General features: G+C 35.7%; 1 protein-coding gene across 1 annotated transcript in view; it reads left to right on the forward strand.

Moving 5' to 3' along the window:
* The window catches only part of UBR1 (ubiquitin protein ligase E3 component n-recognin 1), a 133515-nt gene that overhangs the window by 92427 nt on the left and 20608 nt on the right, over positions 1–20480 (forward strand). The window contains exons 30-40 of the mRNA XM_078448552.2: positions 656–861; positions 2275–2368; positions 3599–3748; positions 6138–6235; positions 8944–9037; positions 10337–10485; positions 12535–12590; positions 13598–13694; positions 14475–14542; positions 15905–16055; positions 19145–19232. Of these exons, the coding sequence (XP_078304678.1) occupies positions 656–861; positions 2275–2368; positions 3599–3748; positions 6138–6235; positions 8944–9037; positions 10337–10485; positions 12535–12590; positions 13598–13694; positions 14475–14542; positions 15905–16055; positions 19145–19232 (1251 nt within the window). The remainder of the gene's footprint in view (positions 1–655; positions 862–2274; positions 2369–3598; positions 3749–6137; positions 6236–8943; positions 9038–10336; positions 10486–12534; positions 12591–13597; positions 13695–14474; positions 14543–15904; positions 16056–19144; positions 19233–20480) is intronic.

Genomic DNA, 20480 nt, shown 5'->3' on the forward strand with positions numbered 1-20480 from the left:
TTTTATTTTAAAGTCTATCAGAATAGAATAGAACTTAAATGCCTAAGAAGAGGGAAAGGATAAAACTCTTACAGGCACGTACAGAAAGAGTATTGTGTAGCCATTTAAAAACAATGTTTCTGAATAAACTTTAATGACACAAGAAAACAAATAAGATATAAGTGAATAAAGCAGGTGCAAATCTGTATATGTGATCTTAATTATGTAAAAAGAATGGTATAAACAAAGTGGACTGGACGGGAATATACAAATGGTTATCTCTAGTTTGTGAGTGTATAATGTTTTTTATTTTCTTCTTTATACTTTTATAGATTTTCCAAATTTTCTTAAGCATGTATTACTTTTCTAATCAGAAAAAAACCAGATAACCCTGCTTCCTGGTATGAAAATTAACTATAATTCTAATATACACTCTACTTTGTGATCTGCATTTTTTGCACTCAGCAACACAAAATGTATTTTTGAATAAGCAAATTAACTGATATGAGCCAGAAAAATCAAGGGGGAAGATTTTAAGCTAATATTGCTGAATATCATTTTTATTTTACTATTTTTGTTCTTAAAGTTCTTGCACTACAGTTACTTAAAATCTACCAAAATATAAAGACAAGTGACCAAAACATGTGTCCTCATTTCTGGTCGTTTCTCTTGGTAGTGCCCCAGCAGTCAGTGACTACTCTAGAATTGCTTTGGGTCCTAAACGGGGTCCGACTGTTACTGAAAAGGAGGTGCTGACATGCATCCTCTGCCAAGAAGAACAAGAGGTGAAAATAGAAAATAATGCCATGGTATTATCGGCCTGTGTCCAGAAATCCACCGCCTTAACCCAGCACAGGGGAAAACCCATAGAACTCTCAGGGGGTATGTATTGTTTAATAAATATCCTTTTGAGCATTTCTTTTCATACTTATATAATGAGAAAAAAATATTGGAAGAAGTTTGGGAGTGAGACTATATTTAGCCTTATTTAGTCAGATCATATTTTACCCATATGTAAAATGGTCTCTAGATATTTACATACCATGTTTGCTCCTTTGTTTTATTTTTTAATTTTAATTTTTGTTACACTTGGCCACATTGCTCAGTCTCTGTCTCTATCTGCCTATCTACCCCCATTTTTCTATGCTGAACCTTTTGAAAGTAGGATGGAGGCATATACATTTCATCCCTAAATATTTACACATGCATGTTCTAAAGCTAAGGATAGTCTATTATATGTCTGTCATACCATTATAACATTCAAGAAAATGAATAATAATTCAGGAATATTACCTAATATAAAAGCCATATTTGGATTTTCCCAAACTGTCCTCAACTAGACGTTTTTAGCTAGACTTTTTTTTTCTCATTTAGGGTCTAGACATATTTTGTGCCTTGTTTTTATTATGTCTTTTTAAATCTATGTTAATCTAGAATAGTCACTTGTTCTTTTTTTTTTTTTCCATGATAATAACTTCTTAGAAGAATGTAGACCAGTTGTTTTGTACATGTCTTACATTGTAGATCTGTCTGTTGCCTCAAAATTAGGTTCATGTTAAGTATTTTCTTGGCAGGAATACTAATTAAGTAATGTATTTTTTTTTATGTCACATCAGAGTTACTGCTTTATAAAATACCCTTGGGATAATAATAATGATGATGATAAAAAAGGCTAACATTAACTGAATACTTACTGTATGCCAGGCACTGATTAAGTGCTTTATGTGTATTTACTCGCTTAATCCGCACAGCAACCCAATGAGTTTGGTACCAATATTGGCTCCATTTACAGATGAAGGAACTGAGGCACGGAGAAGTTAAATAATTTACCCAAGGCCACAAGTTATATGTAATGAAACCAAATTTTTAACCACTATGTCTTTGCTTTTATCCATATTATAATGCCCTAAGTATACCTTAGAAAGTAATTCAAATTACTCTTAAAATTAGAAGAGCAAATTGTGCTTGAATCATAGAAAAATCACTTCAACAACCAAGATAAGGCAACTTAAACCTGATGTTCAGAATAAAAAATACAAATCAAAAATAGAAGTTGTCATTAATTCACACTAATTTTAAATCCTACCTGGAAGTCTAGGTTTATATTTTTCTCCTTTTGCTTACTACTAAGAATATATATCCTGTTACCATGATACTGTGACACTTTACTTGGACATTCCTAAGAAGGTTCATGATTAGAATTTTAGACCTTGATAATCTCTTTTTTTTTTCCCCCATTTTATAACCATGGGGGGAGATGAATACATGCCTCCTATTTTTGTCTTCCTGTACCAGAAACCCTGGACCCGCTCTTCATGGATCCAGACTTGGCATATGGAACTTACACAGGAAGCTGTGGTCATGTGATGCATGCGGTGTGCTGGCAGAAGTAAGTTGTCCTTCTGACATGTTCTTGAAAGAAACTAGGAATACTGAAGTTCATTAAAGGCCACAAAAAGGCATGTTTTCTCATGTCTTCTTTCCTTCCTTATCTGAATAATTGAAGCAGTTTTAATTACTAATTTTGTTTGCATGATATTCATTATCTTATCACCTTCAGAAATGCATGTAATAGGGACACCTGGGTGGCTTAGTCGGTTAAGCGGCCGACTTCAGCTTAGGTCATAATCTCAACATTTGTGAGTTCGAGCCCCGTGTCAGGCTCTGTGCTGACAGCTCAGAGCCTGGAGCCTGCTTCGGATTCTGTGTTTCCTCCTCTCTCTCTCTGCCCCTCCCATGTTCATGCTCTGTCTCTCTGTCTCTTAATAATAAATAAACGTTAAAAAAAAAAAAAAAAAGAAATGGATGTAATAAACTATCAACTTAAAATTTTCACTACTCCTTTGTACTTCCTCTCCACGAGCTAGTTGGTTGCTCTTGATCAGTATTTGTGTAAAAGAAAGCTATAATCTTTCTTAAAATATCTCATTTCCCATGGGGTGCCTGGGTGGCTCAGTCAGTTAAGTGTCCGACTTAGCTCAGGTCATGATCTCACGGTTCATGGGTTCGAGCCCTGCATCTGGCCCTGTGCTGACAGCTCAGAGCCTGGAGCCTGCTTCAGATCCTGTGTCTCCCTCTCTCTCCCTCTCCCCCACTCATGCTCTGTCTCTCTCAGGAATAAATAAACATTAAAAAAAAAAAATCTCATTTCCCTGATAATGTAGAGTGAAAAGTACCTTTGAGATAGAATAAGACAGGAAATTCTAGTTCCACCTTTGGAAGAGAAAAATTCAGAAATATAATTCCTGGGAAATCTTTTGTATAGGATTCATTCTTTTGGCATTGGGTTAGAGTACATAATCTTCCTGAATAGCCTTTACAACATCAGCTGGCCATTGGAAACTGAAGGAAGTAGTGTCTGCATTTTATCTCCATGCTGCTGAGTTAGGAGCCAAGTTATGATTCAGTAAAATTATTTTAAGTTTGTTTCTGCCCTGATGTGTCTTGTTTGCCCCCAAAAGAATGGGCATCCTATTTCTTGTATAATTGCAACTTCGGTATTTGGGCATGTAGATTCTAAAGACATTTATTAAAGCAAAAATTCCAGACTTTTGTCACTTGGATTAGAGTGAAGATACATGTATCATTCTGAAGGGACCCATGTCTTAAAATTTTGCAGGTATTTTGAAGCTGTACAACTGAGCTCTCAGCAGCGCATTCATGTTGACCTTTTCGACTTAGAGAGTGGAGAGTATCTTTGCCCACTTTGCAAGTCTCTGTGCAATACTGTGATCCCCATTATTCCTTTGCAACCTCAAAGGATAAACAGGTATGTTTTAATTCATGTTTGGGTTGAATTTTTAAAAGCTGTATTTAATCCTTTCATTTGTGCCTGTTTTGATTAGATCACTAGTTTCTTTTGTTGTTTGAAGTAATTAATACTTTTTCTTTCCATAAGTTGTATTCTGTCTTTAAAATATGATGAAAAGCTCCAATTTTTGGTTTCTAAAATAACTGGAATGTTCATTAACTCAAATCTGTATGTTGTGTGTGTATCTTCTAACAGCCATGAAAACAGTAGAACATGAATCTCTACCTTAGCATTCACAAAAAGGGAAAAGATGCTGAGAAGATTTATCCTTTCAAATAGTACTTTTTACACCATTAGAGTTAATGTTTGAAATTTGGTTTCTCTAAATGTCTTTGTATTATTATTTCTAATTCTGTTTTTTTTTTTTCCCTGAAGAGCCAATCGCCATAGTTGTAAAGATGTGGACAAAATGTTAACAATAAAAGTAAAGAAAAACAGTAGATTAATCATATCTTTGAATAATTTTTAAATTTTTAGACCAAGTTTTTAAACTTTTCTATTCTGACCATCTGTGAATGGAACTCAGTAGCAAATTTATTCATTTTTTATGATAGCTATAGCATATAATTGTATATTTGTGTTGTCACTGTTGTACCTAATAACAGTATTCTTCATTGTTGTTCATTTTCTTAAAACTCAGTGAATTTGTAATGATTGACCTAAGTTTTGCTATAGAAAATAATTTCGTTGATAAAAACACTTAACATGTGTCCACAACAAAAGTGTTCAAAGGTGATAGGCTTGGCAATCAGCGTCAATAAGTTAGTTGCTCTATCTCTACTATTCCTTGTCATTAGAAAACCTGATCTGGGGGTACCTGGCTAGCTCAGTAGGTTGAGCATCCAACTTTTGATTTTGGCTCAGGTCATGATCTCACAGTTCGTGGGATCGAACCCCACGTCTGGGTAGACACTGGCAGAACAGAGCCTGCTTAGGATTCTCTCTCCCTTTCTCTCTGCCCCTCTCCCCACTCACGCTCTGTCTCACTCTGTCTCTCAAGAATAAAATAATAAAAAATTTTTAAAAAGAACAAACACCCTTGAAATAGGAATACCATCAGCATGTTTGAGGCACAGCAGAAAGGCAGCATGCTTGGAATGGAGCAAAGAACAAGATCATAAAAGGGCTTATAAGATTGGAAATTAGAATTTTATTTTTAGTATTAAAAACACGAAATATTTTATGTGTGATGGGAAACCATTGGAGTACTTTGAACAGAGGAGTGATATGATCAGATCTACATTTTAGAAGATCCCCCTGGCTGTTCTGCATTGAATATAGATGATAATGAAGCACTGTTGTGGAAACAGGAAGAACAGTTAATGTATTGAAATAGTTCCAGTGAGGGATGAAGTAACTTGGATTAGGGTAGTAACAATGGAAGTAGAAAAAAGTGCTCAGCTTGGGATATATTTAGAAGGTAAAACCAGCAAGACTAGCTGCTGGCTTCGAATGTGGATTGTGAGAGAATCTGAGAAATCAGTGATGACATCCGGTTTTTTATTTGAGTGACTAGAATGGTGATTCCATTTATTGATATTTGTTACTTCTACGTGATGGGCCTATGAATGGTATCTTACTCCTTGTACTTTTAAAATTCCCCTCCTACCCAAAACTACATTTTTACTTTATTTATTTATTTTATTGAAATATAGTTGACAATGTTACCATAGTTTCAGATTCCAGTATAGTGATTCATTAACTGTACTGTGCTGTGCTCACCACAGGTGTGGCTCCCATCAGTCACATACAACATTATTACAATACCATTGTCTATATTCCCTATGCTGTACCTCCATGCCCATTACTTATTCATTCCATAACTAAAAACCTGTATCTTCCTCTCTCCTTCACCCCCTTTTGCCCATTCCCACACCCCACCCCCCTTTCTGGCAACCATCAATTTGTTCTTTGTATTTATGGGTCTCTTTCTGCGTTGTGTGTTCATTTATTTGGTTTTTTAGATTCCATATACAAGTGAAATCACATGGTATTTGTCTTTCTCTGACTTCTTCACTTAGCATAATACTCTCTAGTCCCATCTATGTTGTCACAAATGGCAAGATCTCATCCTTTTTTATGGCTGAGTACTATCCCATTGTGTGGGATACTGCATCTTTATCCATTCATCTATCAGTGGGCACTTAGGTTGCTTCCATATTGCAGCTGTTACAAATGATGCTGAAACTACATTTTTAGATGTATGTGCTTTTATAACCTACGTAGTTAATCTGAAGGAGTTTGATGTTTTCATACAGCCAATTATCCATAGAAAGACTCTACAAGTTCAGCTTTTCAGTTTGACTTTGTGCCAATGGCTTAATAATTTTTAAATATCATTTTTCAGTGAGAATGCAGAGGCTCTTGCTCAACTTTTGACGCTGGCACAATGGATACAGACTGTTCTGGCCAGAATATCAGGTTATAATATGAAACACGCTAAAGGTTTGCTCAAAATTATTTTATATTTTGCTGTTTGAGATTTAAGTGTCAGAGTCTTTAATATTTTTCTGAAGTACTTACTGCTCTAAAATATGGTTTGCAGATATAGATTTGTCGACTATCAGGACCTAAAGATTTCAAAGCCAAAATTAATTTTGACTTAAATCACTTAAATAGTTTTCATACTGGCAAGCAATATAGACAGTGATTAATCTGGAGTCACACTGCTTGGAGTTAAATCTTAGATCCATTGCTTACTGTCTCTGTGATCTTGGACAAGTTTTAACCTGTTTGTGCCTCAACTTTCTTATTTGCAGGGTGAGAATAATAATAGCACCTATCTCGCTGACTTAAGAATTGAGGTATCCTGTGTAAAGTAGAACAATGCATGGTACATAGTCAATCCTGTATGAGCATTAGCCATTACTATTACTAATTTTGTTAATATGTTGTCATTAATATTAATAATAAAAAAACAACATTTTTAAACTGTTACCTCATTTATATATTCTTTACAATTGAGGGATAAGACTAAAAAGTCTAAAGACTCTGAGAAGTAAACAATGGTAGGCAAATGAAGGAGGGAAGTCAAAATTTGAAGAATGGTCGAGGCAATGAGTTTCCTGGGTTTTTTTCCTCCTTTATTACCCAGCTTTGAACTCAGCATAGCCTGAGTCACAGAGCTTGCAATGGACATGAATAGCAAAAAGTTCAAGAGAGATGCCCTCTTTCTGGCCAGAGGACCAGGAAAAAAAGTCCCTCAGAACTGGAAAGTGTAAAGGGAATTCCTGTTTTGTTTTGTTTTGTTTTGTTTTGTTTTGTTTTGTTTTTTCCTCTTCTGACCCTCTCCTGATGCCAGCCCCAGTCAGGGAGCTGGAGCTGCAATGCCGTGGCGGCCACATAGATATGTAAGATCCCAAGAGAAAACCAGTCTCTCTGGCTGGAGGAACTGGAAAAAAAAGGGACCTCTGTGTTCCATAGAATACAGGGTGAATCCTCATTATTTTTTTTTCTGTCTTTGCCTCACAGTTTTATCCCAAGGGTAGCCCCAGTCACCTGAATCTACTTGACAACAGAAGGGACTAAAACTGAGAGAAACATGTCATTATGGCCAGAGGAAGTGGGGAAAAGGGTCCCTTGGAGCTAGAGAATATGGGGGAAATCCCAGAAAGAAGAGAGCTATAGAAGGGGAATCTCCTATTTTTGAGAACAGCACAGATCCTAGGCTTGCCTCCAAGCTGCACATGTGCAGAACAGGCCCAGAGAAACAGCAACAGGTTTGAGAATGAAACTGCATTAAAACCATCACTTAAGTCCCAGACTAACACCTGAGTAGTACATGTATAGGCAGACCCAAACAGTGTAGCAAAGGCTCGGAGACTAACATTGGAACCACCATACACAGACAGTGGGACAGAAATTGTTGAAATTAATTGTGTTGATTGCCTACGGATACAAAAAGAAAGGTACATTTTTCCACAGAATTTTAAGAAGAACCAAAACCTCACAATGTAATATTCAAAATATCTAAGGTACAATCCAGAATTACTCAACATACAGAGAACCAGGAGAATCTGACCAATCTCAAGGAAAAAAAAAATCAATAAGATGCCAATCTTGAGATGTTTTAACATTGAACTTTTTAGACAAAAAATTTAAAGCACCCAATAATCATTAAACATAAGGTAAAGGTGAACACTTTTGAAATGAATGGAAAAAATATGAGTTCTCAGCAGAAAAAAAGTAGAAACTATTAAAAATAAAGAACCAAATAGAGAGGATAGAATTGAAAAAATACTATATGAAATAAAAATTAACTGGATGGGCTCGATAGTGGAATGGAGATGGGAAGGATAAGAGTTAGTGGACTTGAAATCTGATCAGTAGAAATTACCAAGTCTGAAGAATAGACAGAAAGTGCTGAAAAAGAAAAATAGCTTTAGAGACACATGGACCCAATTTTTTAATCCAATATTTATGTCATACAAGTCCTGAAAAGAAAAAAAGATGGTACAAAAAATAGTTGAAGAACTGATGACTGAAAACCTCCAAAATTTGGTGAAACACATAAATTTACAGATTTAAGAGTTCAGTGAAACTCAAAGATAAACTAAAAGAAAATCACACCCATATAGATAATACCTAAACTGCTGAAAACCAAAGATGAAGGAAAAAAGTCTCAAGAGCAAGCAGGAAAAGACAACTCATTTCACATAGGGGAACAACAATGCTAATTTGATAAGGAAATGGAAAATGGAGCCACAAAGAGGTTGGTATTCACTCAAGGTCTTAGTAATAGGAGCAGAGTTAGGATGCCAACCCAGGCAGCTTGGCTGCAGATCCTTGGCTCTTACTCACTATTGTATGCTGCCTTACTAGTAGAATACTATCCATCCATTAAAAATGGAAATATAGAGGGACAGTTACTGATGTGGAAAGACATTTATGATCTCTTGGTGACAAACAAGATACAGAGTACTACTATAGATTTTGTCTTTTTAAAAAGAATCTGTATTTGCAACATTTATATGGAGAACAGAAGAATATCACCCAAATGTTATTTGAGTAGAGAAATTTTGAGCGATAGTTTATTGTCTATTAACATTTTCTAAGTTTTCTAAAATGGTCATATATAATTTTAAACAGCTAGAAAAGTGTGTGTCACACTAAACCCTTGTGATTTTTCATTCTTTTTTCTTTTCATTTATAAGGAGAAAACCCACCAATTCCAGTCTTAGTTGATCAAGGAATGGGAGATTCCACTTTTGAGTTCCATTCTATCCTGAGTTTTGGAATTCAGCCTTCGTAAGTATCCAAGTAGTTAAGAGTAGTTTGTAAATGGCTGTGAAAATAAGAGTGAAGAACAATCCTTCCTTCCTTCCTGCCTTATTTGCAAAATTGTTTCTTTATCCCGTTTTTGTCTTGTTTCTCCCTGGAGTTTTATTTGTATAATAAAATTAAGTGGTTTGAGGTATTAGAGTAATATGTATTAGAGTGAATCCTGCCTGTAATTAACCATTTTTGACCAACAAAAATGCCATTTCTATATAGTCCAACCTACAATAAGAGCAGAATTTAAGAGATTTCAATTAAAGACATATCTAACTCTGATTTCTGTAAAGTCTCAGGTCAACCCCCACCCCCATTCATTTTCTTGTTTGTAAAATTGAAACAGTAGCTTCTTATCTTACAGCATAAGGTTATTGAAAAAATACTTATGTGAAAACACTTTGAAAAATATAATGTATCCAAATCAGGTATTATTATTATTATCATTATTATTTAATAAATATTTTCTGATGTACACTTTTTTAGTTGTGATTCTTGTTTATATTTTGAATCCTCTTGCTGTTGAAAATACTTGTTACAGGGGCGCTAGGATGGCTCAGTCGGTTAGCGTCCGGCTCTTGATTTCAACTCAGGTCATGATCTCATGGTTCATGAGATCTTGCTAACAGTGCAGAGCCCGCTTGGGATTCTCTCTCTCCCTTTCTGTCTGCCCCTCCCCCACTCACACTCACGGACTCTCGCGTGCTCACGTGTGCGCTCTCTCTCTCTCTCTCCCTCTCTCTCTCCCTCTCTCTCTCCCTCTCTCTCAAAATAAATAAACTTAAAAAAACAAAATACTTTTTACAAAAGGAAGTTCAGGAAATCAGAACTTATCACTCCCAAGTACATGGTGTATTCATTCTCTCTCTGTTTCACACACACCCTGTTAACACTGAAGTTTCTCTTAGTCCCTTTCCACATATTAAAACTTGTTAGGTCAGATCTGTTTGCTTTGAATTTTATTCCTTCTCTCCAGTCTGTCCTTAATTTGGACCTGGATCCTTTCTGTGATCCTTTACTACATCTTTTATATGAAGTAAAGTTATATGAGCCATTATCATTTTGTAAGAGATATTTTCCTACCTATAAGAGCTACAGTCCCATTTTTTCTTCAGAGGCTCTAATCTCCAATTTGACAAAGAGCATTTTACTTTGTCAAAAGAGTTAAATTGTTGTTTCAGTACCTAAATTGTTAAATTTTTGTTTCTGTACCTTATTCTGTAGGTAACCCCTTTTATTAAATCACTATATAAAATTTTCTTGTTTTACTTTTAGGATAAAATATTCTAATAGCATCAAGGAAATGGTCATTCTCTTTGCTACAACAATTTACAGAATTGGACTAAAAGTACCTCCTGATGAAACAGATCCTCGAGTCCCCATGATGACCTGGAGCACATGTGCTTTCACTGTCCAGGCAATTGGTAATGCCTGTGAGAGACTACTTCGGAGGGTTCATAGAAAAAGAATTAACATTGATTGACCAGAAATGTTTCCTTTTCCCTGATGTCTTAAAATAGTTTGAATTGTTTGAGGACTATTGGTATCTCAGTAGATTAGTGTAGCCTGATGCCATTTAGTCTGAGAATTTTTGTATTGATCCCTTTTTAACTACAGTATTGGTCATATGCAACAGAAGCTCAAAATATTTGAAAGGTATAGCATGAAGCAAGCTATATTCAAAAGCTGGCAGATTTATAACACACTAGGAAAATCAAGGGAAAAAAAGGCAAAGGAACAAGAATCAAGCCAGAAATGTTCAGTAATTTTTGTTTCTTTTACACCTTGAGAGAAAAAAGAAAGGGAAACCAAAGTCACCTAAAACATTAATCAGAAAAGGGAAAAGAAGACTGAGGTAGTTGTGAGAGAGACAGACTAGCAGGCAGGAACTCACCAGGTAATAATGGAACCCCACTGTCAAATTCTCTGCCAAAATTTAAACTTCTTATAGAAGAATGCAGCAATCAAATCAAAATGTTGTATACCTTAAATTTACACAGTATAAATTGGGATGGGGGGAAGAAGAGTGTAGTAGTGAAGGATTTCTTAGTTTTTAAAATCAGCATATTTGCTTATTACAGTATGAGATAGAATACTATCTAAAAAAGAGTAAGAACTGTAATTCTTTTATGTCCTCTTTATCCAAGATGGTTTCAGTCTCCCTTTCCAATATACATTTTTGGTGGTTGCTCCCAATGGAGTCTATCATCTTTTCTTCATTTACATATATTTTTGTAACAAGACACCATTTCATGATTTGAATTAAGTAGCACAAAGCCACAAAACCTTCCTGCACACGAGCTTCAGCCTCCTGAACAGATTTTAGGAGTCACATCCAAACCTGTCAGACTTAAGTCATGGATAAAAGATTACACACAGGTTTATCTTTCCTGTGGTTGAATAAAATGAGAAATAGGAAGAATGAGATTTAAACAGAATAGAATCTGAACAAACCGGTAAGAAATGTAAAGCATTCTTTTGGAGTCATGATCTACTACTAAGTCTCTTGACAGTTTCAGTGAAGATATTTTACACTTTACTATCCTTGGCAAGACAAACGTTAGGAATCGGGAGTTTAGATAGTTAACACAAAAAAAGGTCACAGTTTTTGTCAGAAAAGTGATGAGAAGTTCACTGGAGGGCTTCCAGTGGTCCAGTGGTTCCTATGTGGTTCTGTAACCTAGTAATTGGGTTTTATTTTATTAATACAGTATTATACTGTTTTCACTTCAGTGCTTTTTCCATCCCAGAACATAGTGCTGTACTTTATTCCTAGTGCATAAGCATCTGACTTACTTCATTCCCTATGGGTATGGCAAGACATACACAGAACATGTTGGCATAGTTAGGAACTACAGTTGAAGAATCAATATACAGAGTCTTTTTTTACTGTCCATTCAAAGATGGAAAAAGAAAATAGGAAGTAAACCTTCCTAACTCATAGGTGTATCTGCTGCCAAAGATCAATGAAAGTAAGAGTAATTTAGCAATAAATGCCCTAGCCAACAAGGCAAAATGTATCTGAATCCGTGGGGTTTTTTGAATTTTCAAATTTTTTTTCCTGTCATGTAATTATTTTTTAAAAGTATGCGTAAGAGCAATAGTTACCTGCATTGCCTTATGTATTTTAAAACAAAATACGTTGTGACCGTACATAAAATTACTTGCTGAAAAATTTTTTGTGTAGAAGAGAGGTTAAAAGGACGAAAAATAAACCAGGCTGCTTTGTTTTTCCCAGGTACTCTCTGTAGAGAGCTGCAGGGACTTTATTATGTGTAGTGACAGTTTGCTTCTATAATATCTTCTCACTCAAAAATTTGGAAATTTTGGTCTAGACTTAAACATGAAACTTTGAAGGGGAAAAGTGCAAATCATCTGGTCAAAAATATATTTAAAGAACATCTGATAGAAACCAAGTAAACAATTGTAGCAGTATTCAGGATTTATTATTTTTGTTTTTCTTACTCTTTGAGAAAACCTCTTGGGAGATGAAGGAAAACCTCTGTTTGGAGCACTTCAAAATAGACAGGTATGTATATTCCAGCAAGGTATGTGTAACTCATAGTAGGCTTTTTTGGTATAATCTATAGTTAATTTATTAGTTTTTAAAATCATTTTTTTAATTCACTCCTTTTTCTGTAAAAATTAGTGGAATTCTATTTTTTTTTCTTTTTTACAAAGCTACCTCAGTCTCACAGGAGACAAAATGGCCCGCATTGTGCACTTTAGAGAGCTTACTCAATCTCGGTGGTTAAATGTAATTCATAGATTTCAGATGATACTTTGTCCCTTTTTTCTCCCCTTCTCTGCTTATTGCCAAGTCAGAAATTCAGTGTCCCCTACATTTTCCTTCTTCGCTAATTTTGTGCCATCATGTAACATTAAGTACTAATGCTGGCTTAACTCTACATAAATAATCATAGTGAATTCAAGAGTAAAACTAAGCCATGGCTCCTTGATGGGCAGATCTTAACACTACAGGACTATACCCGTCTCCAGACCTAAGCTCAAGAAATAGCCCCTTGAAAACAGGGTGGGCAACCAAGGATTCCATAGAGCACCCCTGCTCCTAGCCATTTTCCTCTTATTTTCCCAAGGCACAGGGGACTTTTAATATACAATGTGCTTCCCTACACTTCCTGGCCGCCTGTTTGGAAGGCAGATCTATTCCCTGCATTTAGTGGGGTTTTTCTGGCCATGATTTTAGAATTTTTATAAATTTTTTTGCCCAGGCCTCAGAGTAAATTAATCCAGTAAATTTAAGAAATTGACTCTGGGGAAAATGAGTATCTAAATGAGAATTGAAATAATTATAGCTTTAATATCTCTTGGTCATGGAAAAATCTATTAAAATTTGATAAGTTCATAAAACTTCCTGAAAGTATTAAAAATATTATAAATATTATACTTTAATTGCAAGAATGTAAAGTTTATAATAAGGCTACAACTAATACTTGCAGACTGGGAATGATTTTTATAGTGAATGACTTAGGTCTGTCATCTGCCCTTTTTCTCTTCCCCTCTCTTACAATCTAGCATAATGGTCTGAAAGCATTAATGCAGTTTGCCATTGCACAGAAGATTACGTGTCCTCAGGTCCTGATACAGAAACATCTGATTCGTCTCCTATCAGGTAGACTCTTCTCTGAATATTATTATATGTCTTTTTCCTTTGCATTTCTGGCAGTGTATATCATTCGGAAACAACACACTGAACTAATTTTGAACACTACTATAGCAGCTTTCTAAAAGAAAAAACAAAGACATAGATGCCCGTACAATAACTGTAGTCTTATTTTAAAACTCAGGTATTTTCCAAATGTTTTCAAGTTATGTCCCTTGTTCCCACCTAGAGGCTTTATTGAATCAACATCCACAACCACTAACATATTTTTGTCCTCATCTGGTAAGAAAAGGGAGCAATGACATGGAAAGATCATTTAAAAATAGGTTTAATTTTGCTGGTTCAAGGGGATATTCTTCATCCTCGTTTTACTTACACTGCTTTGCATGCTCTCTCTGCCCCCCTCCAAATTGTTCACATATTTAATGTGTCACAAAACACTTAGAAATGTATAGTTAGGAAAAAAGTATTAAGGAACATTGTATAAAAGTAATTTTTCTTATTCATGGAGCAAATATTTATTGAACAACCTCTATTTCATTTATGCTCTTTACCTTTTCTTCCTGGATCTTCTCCTTTAACACTTAAATTATATCCAAGGCTTTCTAGGAAGTTTTTCTCAGTATAGTTTATTTTTAATTATGGTCCCCATTCATAAAAGTGTGATATGCCATTTTACCAGTTTCTGTATTTTATATCCCTGTTATATTTTTGTTTTAGGTGTTTTGCATTATATTTATAACCACATTGCTATCTTAATTAATTGCACTGTTGTTTGGTATTTTTTAGTTGTTCTTCCTAACCTAAAATCAGAAGATACACCTTGCCTTCTGTCTATAGACCTATTTCATGTTTTGGTAAGTATTCAATAAAATTTCTTAAAGTCTCTCAAATTTATAATTTCATATGTTTTCCTCATTCAAGTTCATGTTCTTTATTCAAGATTATAAATTATTGGTGTTCAGATTATGAAATTTAGTCTCTTCTCCATTCTGTTTAAAATAGAGATTTGAATGAGACCATCAAAACCACTTTTTTTTTAATGTTTATTTATTTTTGAGAGAGAGAGAGCACGAGCAGGGGAGGGACAGAGAGAGAGAGAGACACACATAATCCACAGCGGGCTCCAGGCTCTGAACTGTCAGCACAGAGCACGATGCAGGGCTCAAACTCACGATCTGTGAGATTATGATCTGGGCCCAAGTCAAACGCTTAACCGACTGAGCCATCCAGGCACCCCTCAAAATCACTTTACAAGTGAAAGCACATTTACTCTTTATTCTGCAGTTCTTGTCCTAGTTGATTATATTGAGTTGGTGTCTGTCCAAGCAGACTTTTTAAAATATATATTGTGCTTTCTTCCTCCCCCCTTTTCTTAACTTGTTTACATTATAAGCAGTAAATGACAGTATGAGCTGTCTTAAATTAAAATCATTGATCATTTGGTGATGGGTACCAGGCCATTGACATATGTGGGCTTCTCCCAAACACCTATGGATAGGTGGCAACTGTTTTATGAGTTTCTTGTAGAGCTTTTCCAGCCCTACTATGATTCCATTCCTTCAAAATGAGTCCCCTAGAGAGATCGTTGGTGAGGTTGGGAGTATGGAATCTGTGGATATAAGATTAGTCAGTGTCCCCCATCCCTCATTGTTCAGGACTATGCCCAGTGGTTGTCACTCCCATCTTTTGGAACCTTTTGGGGAAACTTTGGAAGGAATGCTGGTAAATAGGCTCTATACCCTGAGATTCTAATTTGATTGCTAGTCTGTGTATCGGTGTTCTTTTAAGAGCTCCCCATGTTATTGTAATATTGAATCTTCTCAACCACAGGATTGAGACCACTGCCTAGAAAAAGAAGTTTCAGCAAAGGGATAACCTGTTAGGTGATGACTTTTGTTCTCCATTTATGGTACACTATATTCTAAGATATTCTATTGAATAATTAGGGAAAATGTTGTGGCTAGTTATAAAAAGAAACCCACACAGGGGCGCCTGGCTGGCTCAGTCGGTAGAACATGTAACTCTTGATCTCAGGGTCATGAGTTCAAGCCCCACATTGGGTGCAGAGATTCCTTAAAAACAAAATATATAAAAAACAAGAACAAAAAAAACCCACACACGAGCACAGAGCATCTGATGCTCTGTACTTTGAGTTATGAGATTAGCTTGCACTGGTCTTTGTCGTCACTCATGTTGATATCTGTTTTCTCTTATAGGTTGGTGCTGTGTTAGCATTTCCATCCTTGTATTGGGATGACACTGTTGATCTGCAGCCTTCATCAATTAGTTCCTCGTATAACCACCTTTATCTCTTCCATTTGATCACCATGGCACACATGCTTCAGATCCTTCTTACCATAGACACAGGTAAAGCTCACATCAGTTAACTATAAAATAAATAACATTTGCCCATGGTTTATTGGCAAAATTAATTATGCATGCAATTAGTCATATCACATATTTCAAAGTTCTACGTTATTTCTCTTGTTGAATGATCATTTATTTGTTTCTTTATGGATGTTGTGTTTTTTGTTTTTGTTTTTTTTTTATTTTTTAAAATTTACATCCAAATTAGTTAGCATATAGTGCAACAATGATTTCAGGAGTAGGTTCCTTAGTGCCCCTTACCCATCTAGCCCATCCCCCCTCTAACAACCTCTCCAGTAACCCTCAGTTTGTTCTCCGTAATTATGAGTCTCTTCTGTTTTGTCCCCCTCCCTGTTTTTATATCATTTTTGTTTCCCTTCCCTTATGTTCATGTGTTTTGTCTCTTAAAGTCCTCATATGAGTGAAGTCATATGATTATTGTCTTTCTCTGACTGACTAATTTCACTTAGCATAATACCCTCCAGTTCCATCCACGTAGTTGCAAATGGCAAGATTTCATTCTTTTTGATTGCCAAGTAATACTCCATTGTATATATATACCACATCTTCTTATCCATTCATCCATCGATGGACATTTGGGCTTTTTCTGTACTTTGGCTATTGTTGATAGTGCTGCTATAAACATTGGGGTGCATGTGTCCTTTTGAAACAACACATCTGTATCCCTTGGATAAGTACCTGGTAGTGCATTTTCTGGGTCGTAGGGTAGTTCTATTTTTAATGTTCTGAGGAACCTCCATACTGTTCTCCAGAGTGGCTGCACCAGCTTGCATTCCCACCAACAATGCAAAAGAGATCCTCTTTCTCTGCATCCTCGCTAACATCTGTTGTTGCCTGATTTTCTCGTATGATTTTCTTAATGATTGTTCTTTTCTCTAACTTACTTTATTGTAAGAATACAGTATATAACACACAAAATATATAACATGTAACATACATATATAATGTTATACAAAATACGTGTTGGGGCGTCTGGGTGGCTCAGTTGGTTAAGTGTTCGACTTCAGCTCAGGTCGTGATCTCACGGTTCGTGAGTTTGAGCCCTGCATCGGGCTCTGTGCTGACAGCTCAGAGCCTGGAGCCTGCTTCAGATTCTGTGTCTCCCTCTCCCTCTCTGCCCCACCCTCACTTGTGCTCTCTCAAAAATGAATAAACTTAAAAAAAAAAATTTTTTTAAATGCATGTTAAGTGACTCAATATCTTATCAGTAAGGCTTTCAGTCAACAGTAGCCTGTTAGTTTTTGGAGAGTCAAAATGTATAGGTAGATTTTTGGCTATGCAGGATGTTGGCACCCTTAACCCCCATGTTGTCCAAGGGTCAACTGTATATGACATTCTGGAAAAGGCAAAGCTATGGAGACAGTATATCAGTGATTACCCGGGGGGGGGGCGGAAAGAGAGTGGTGAATTTGGAGAGCACAGAGGATTTTGAGGGCAGTGAAACTACTCTGTATGATACTGTAACAGTGGCTACATTTCGTTTGTGAAGACCTACAGAATGCACAATACCAGGATGAACCCTAATGTAAACTGTGAACTTCGGATGATAATGATGTGTCAGTATAGGTTCATTGATTGTAACAAATGTACCACTCTAGTGCAAGCTGTTGATAGTAGGGCAGGTATCTGGAAACTCAGTGCTTTCCTCTCAATTTTGTAATGAACCTAAAACTGCTTTAAGAAATAAAGTTTCATTTTAAAAGATCTTGTTACATGGGTGTGTGCATTTGTCAAAACTCATCAAATGGTACATTTATTGTTTGTGTATTTCACTGCATGTAAAATTCACTTCAGTCATGCAAATATTAAACATATTTAAATTGGAAATATCAATATGAATTCATGATATATTTTCCTTTTTTTTTTTTTTTAACGTTTATTTATTTTTGAGACAGAGAGAGACAGAGCATGAATGGGGGAGGGTCAGAGAGAGGGAGACACAGAATTGAAACAGGCTCCGGGCTCTGAGCTGTCAGCACAGGGGCCCGATGCAGGGCTCGAACTCACAGACCGCGAGATCGTGACCTGAGCCGAAGTCGGCGCTCAACCGACTGAGCCACCCAGGCGCCCCATATTTTCCTTTTTTTAAAAAAAGTGTGTTTTTCCTAAAGAGATCTTAACTGAAAGGAGAAGAACTAGCAATATCCAACCAAAGTAAGAGACACAGGGTAATTTTAATTGTCTTTCAGATGAATTAATGTATATATTTTTTTAAGTATTTTTAAAACAAGAGAGCACTATTCGAATGGGATGTAACCATCCATCACATTGAACTCCAATGTTGGCATTTTTCTACCCATTTTAATATGATAAAACTGAAGTTCAGAGAACTTAAGTGTCTTATCCAGAGCTTTAACCTAAGTGAGTGAGTTAGCAATTGGTGGAAAGGTTTAGGATGGTCCTCCTTAAGGATAGATTAATGAAGGAAATTACCTTACGAGGTTCTTCTTAATGTGTTGCTTGAGAGTAAAGGCAGGACAGCAACCTACTTCCCTTTCTAGAAGCTGAATTTCTACCTGTTAGCTAAGACTCCTAGGAATGCAAAGCAGATAGATGACCACTAATTTGTTTACCTGGTCATATTACAATGAGATAAGCATTTATTAAACATCCATGTGATTCTGCCCTATGTGTTTCTTCATCTAATATACTGATAAAGTTTACCTAAGAGGTTTTTTTTTTTAATGTTTATTTTTGAGAGAGAGAGAGAGAGAGAGAGAGCGAGTGAGCACGTGCACGCAAGCGGAGGAGGAGCAGAGAGAGGGAGACACAGAATCTGAGGCAGGCTCCAGGCTCTGAGCTATCAGTACAGAGGCCGACACAGGGCTCAAACTCACGAACCATGAGATCATGTCCTAAGCTGCAGTTGGACCCTTAACTGACTGAGCCACCCGGGTGCCCCTTACCCAACAGTTTTAATATTTAGAATCAACTATTTAGATTGAGAAAAAGGAAAAGAGCCTCAGTTGAGTTGACATTGTTTATTATCCTGACACCATGATATTGAGGTGTAATTAATACATTGAATAGGAAACTCATAGATTTATCTTTCAGAATTTCTTTTTCAGACCTCCCCCTTGCTCAGGTTCAAGAAGAGAGTGAAGAGGCTCGTTCTGCATCTTCTTTCTTGGCAGAAGTTTCTCAATATACAAATGGGTGAGTAGCAGTTCATTAGTTCAACCTATTTCAGTATTGTTTTAATAATTCCACCTCTTTGTTCAGTTGTTTGGCACAATAACTTTTGAACCATTTTAATTCCAGTTTTTAAAAATCAGTTAAGAGCTTTTGGAATTACAGCTACCCATTTGTTTGTTTCTGAGACTGAAACAAGTTTTGATACATCTTTACTCTTATAAACTGTTCTTTATTCTTGTTATAAAGAACAGTTTTGATACATCTTTACTTTTATAACTGTTCTGGGAACATAGGCCAAAGATAATAAAATTTTAACAAATGGCAGCATTTAGAATTTAAATAAATGTACAAAATAGAAAATAGGTCATCCATTTAAAGCAATCTATACAGTTGATACGCTTAACTAACTAGAGATTTTTTTTTATGGCTTTTATGTAACATGTGAAATATATTGGCAATGCAAAGGCTAAAATCAAAAGTATAATAAGAGTGCCCCACTGAGCTCTACATGCTGCCAAACTCTCCCCTCTTTGCTTTCATTTTCTTCATCAATTTTTAGTTAGGTTTTCTGTTTTGTTTTGTTTTTTAGTTAGGTACTGAAGAGAGAGAGGAAGAGGGAGAGGGAGAGAGAGAGAGACAGTGTGTGTGTGTGTGTGTGTGTGTGTGTGTGTGTGTGTGTGTTACTAGACTTTATTTTTTAGAGCTGTTTTATTAGGCTTACAGAAAATTTAAACAGAAAGTACATAACGTTCCTGTATACTCCCTCCCAGCCTTCAGTGTGGTAGATTTGTTAAAGATGATAAAACAGTGTCAATACATTATTGTTAACTAAAGTCCATAGTTTACATTAGGGTTCACTCTTTGTGTTGTAACATTGCAAGTATGATATAGAGTACTTTTCACTGCTCTATGAATCACCAACTTAAATACAGAAATCAAGAAAGTATTAATTTTTTAGCTAACTTAACTGCTTTGGTTAGTTATTGATAAATATATCTGATTCACATTTCATCATAAGGGTTAGGATAAAGAAGAAAATAGTTATTTGCTTTAAAAATTTACATGGTAGGGGCATTCACTTTCATATGCCCCCTCTCTGTAAAGAGCTTTCATACTATTCTTACTTTCTTATACTCTAATAAACCTTTGCCTGCCCCTCATTTAAAAATTAATGATTATTAATATTATTAATAATTATTACATATTGCTAATCATAATATAAATAATTGATTTATTTTTTAACTAAATAAAAACCTACATGGTAAAAGA

Source organism: Panthera onca, chromosome B3 (assembly GCF_046562875.1).
Source record: "Panthera onca isolate mPanOnc1 chromosome B3, mPanOnc1 haplotype 2, whole genome shotgun sequence".
Classification (NCBI taxonomy): domain Eukaryota; kingdom Metazoa; phylum Chordata; class Mammalia; order Carnivora; family Felidae; genus Panthera; species Panthera onca.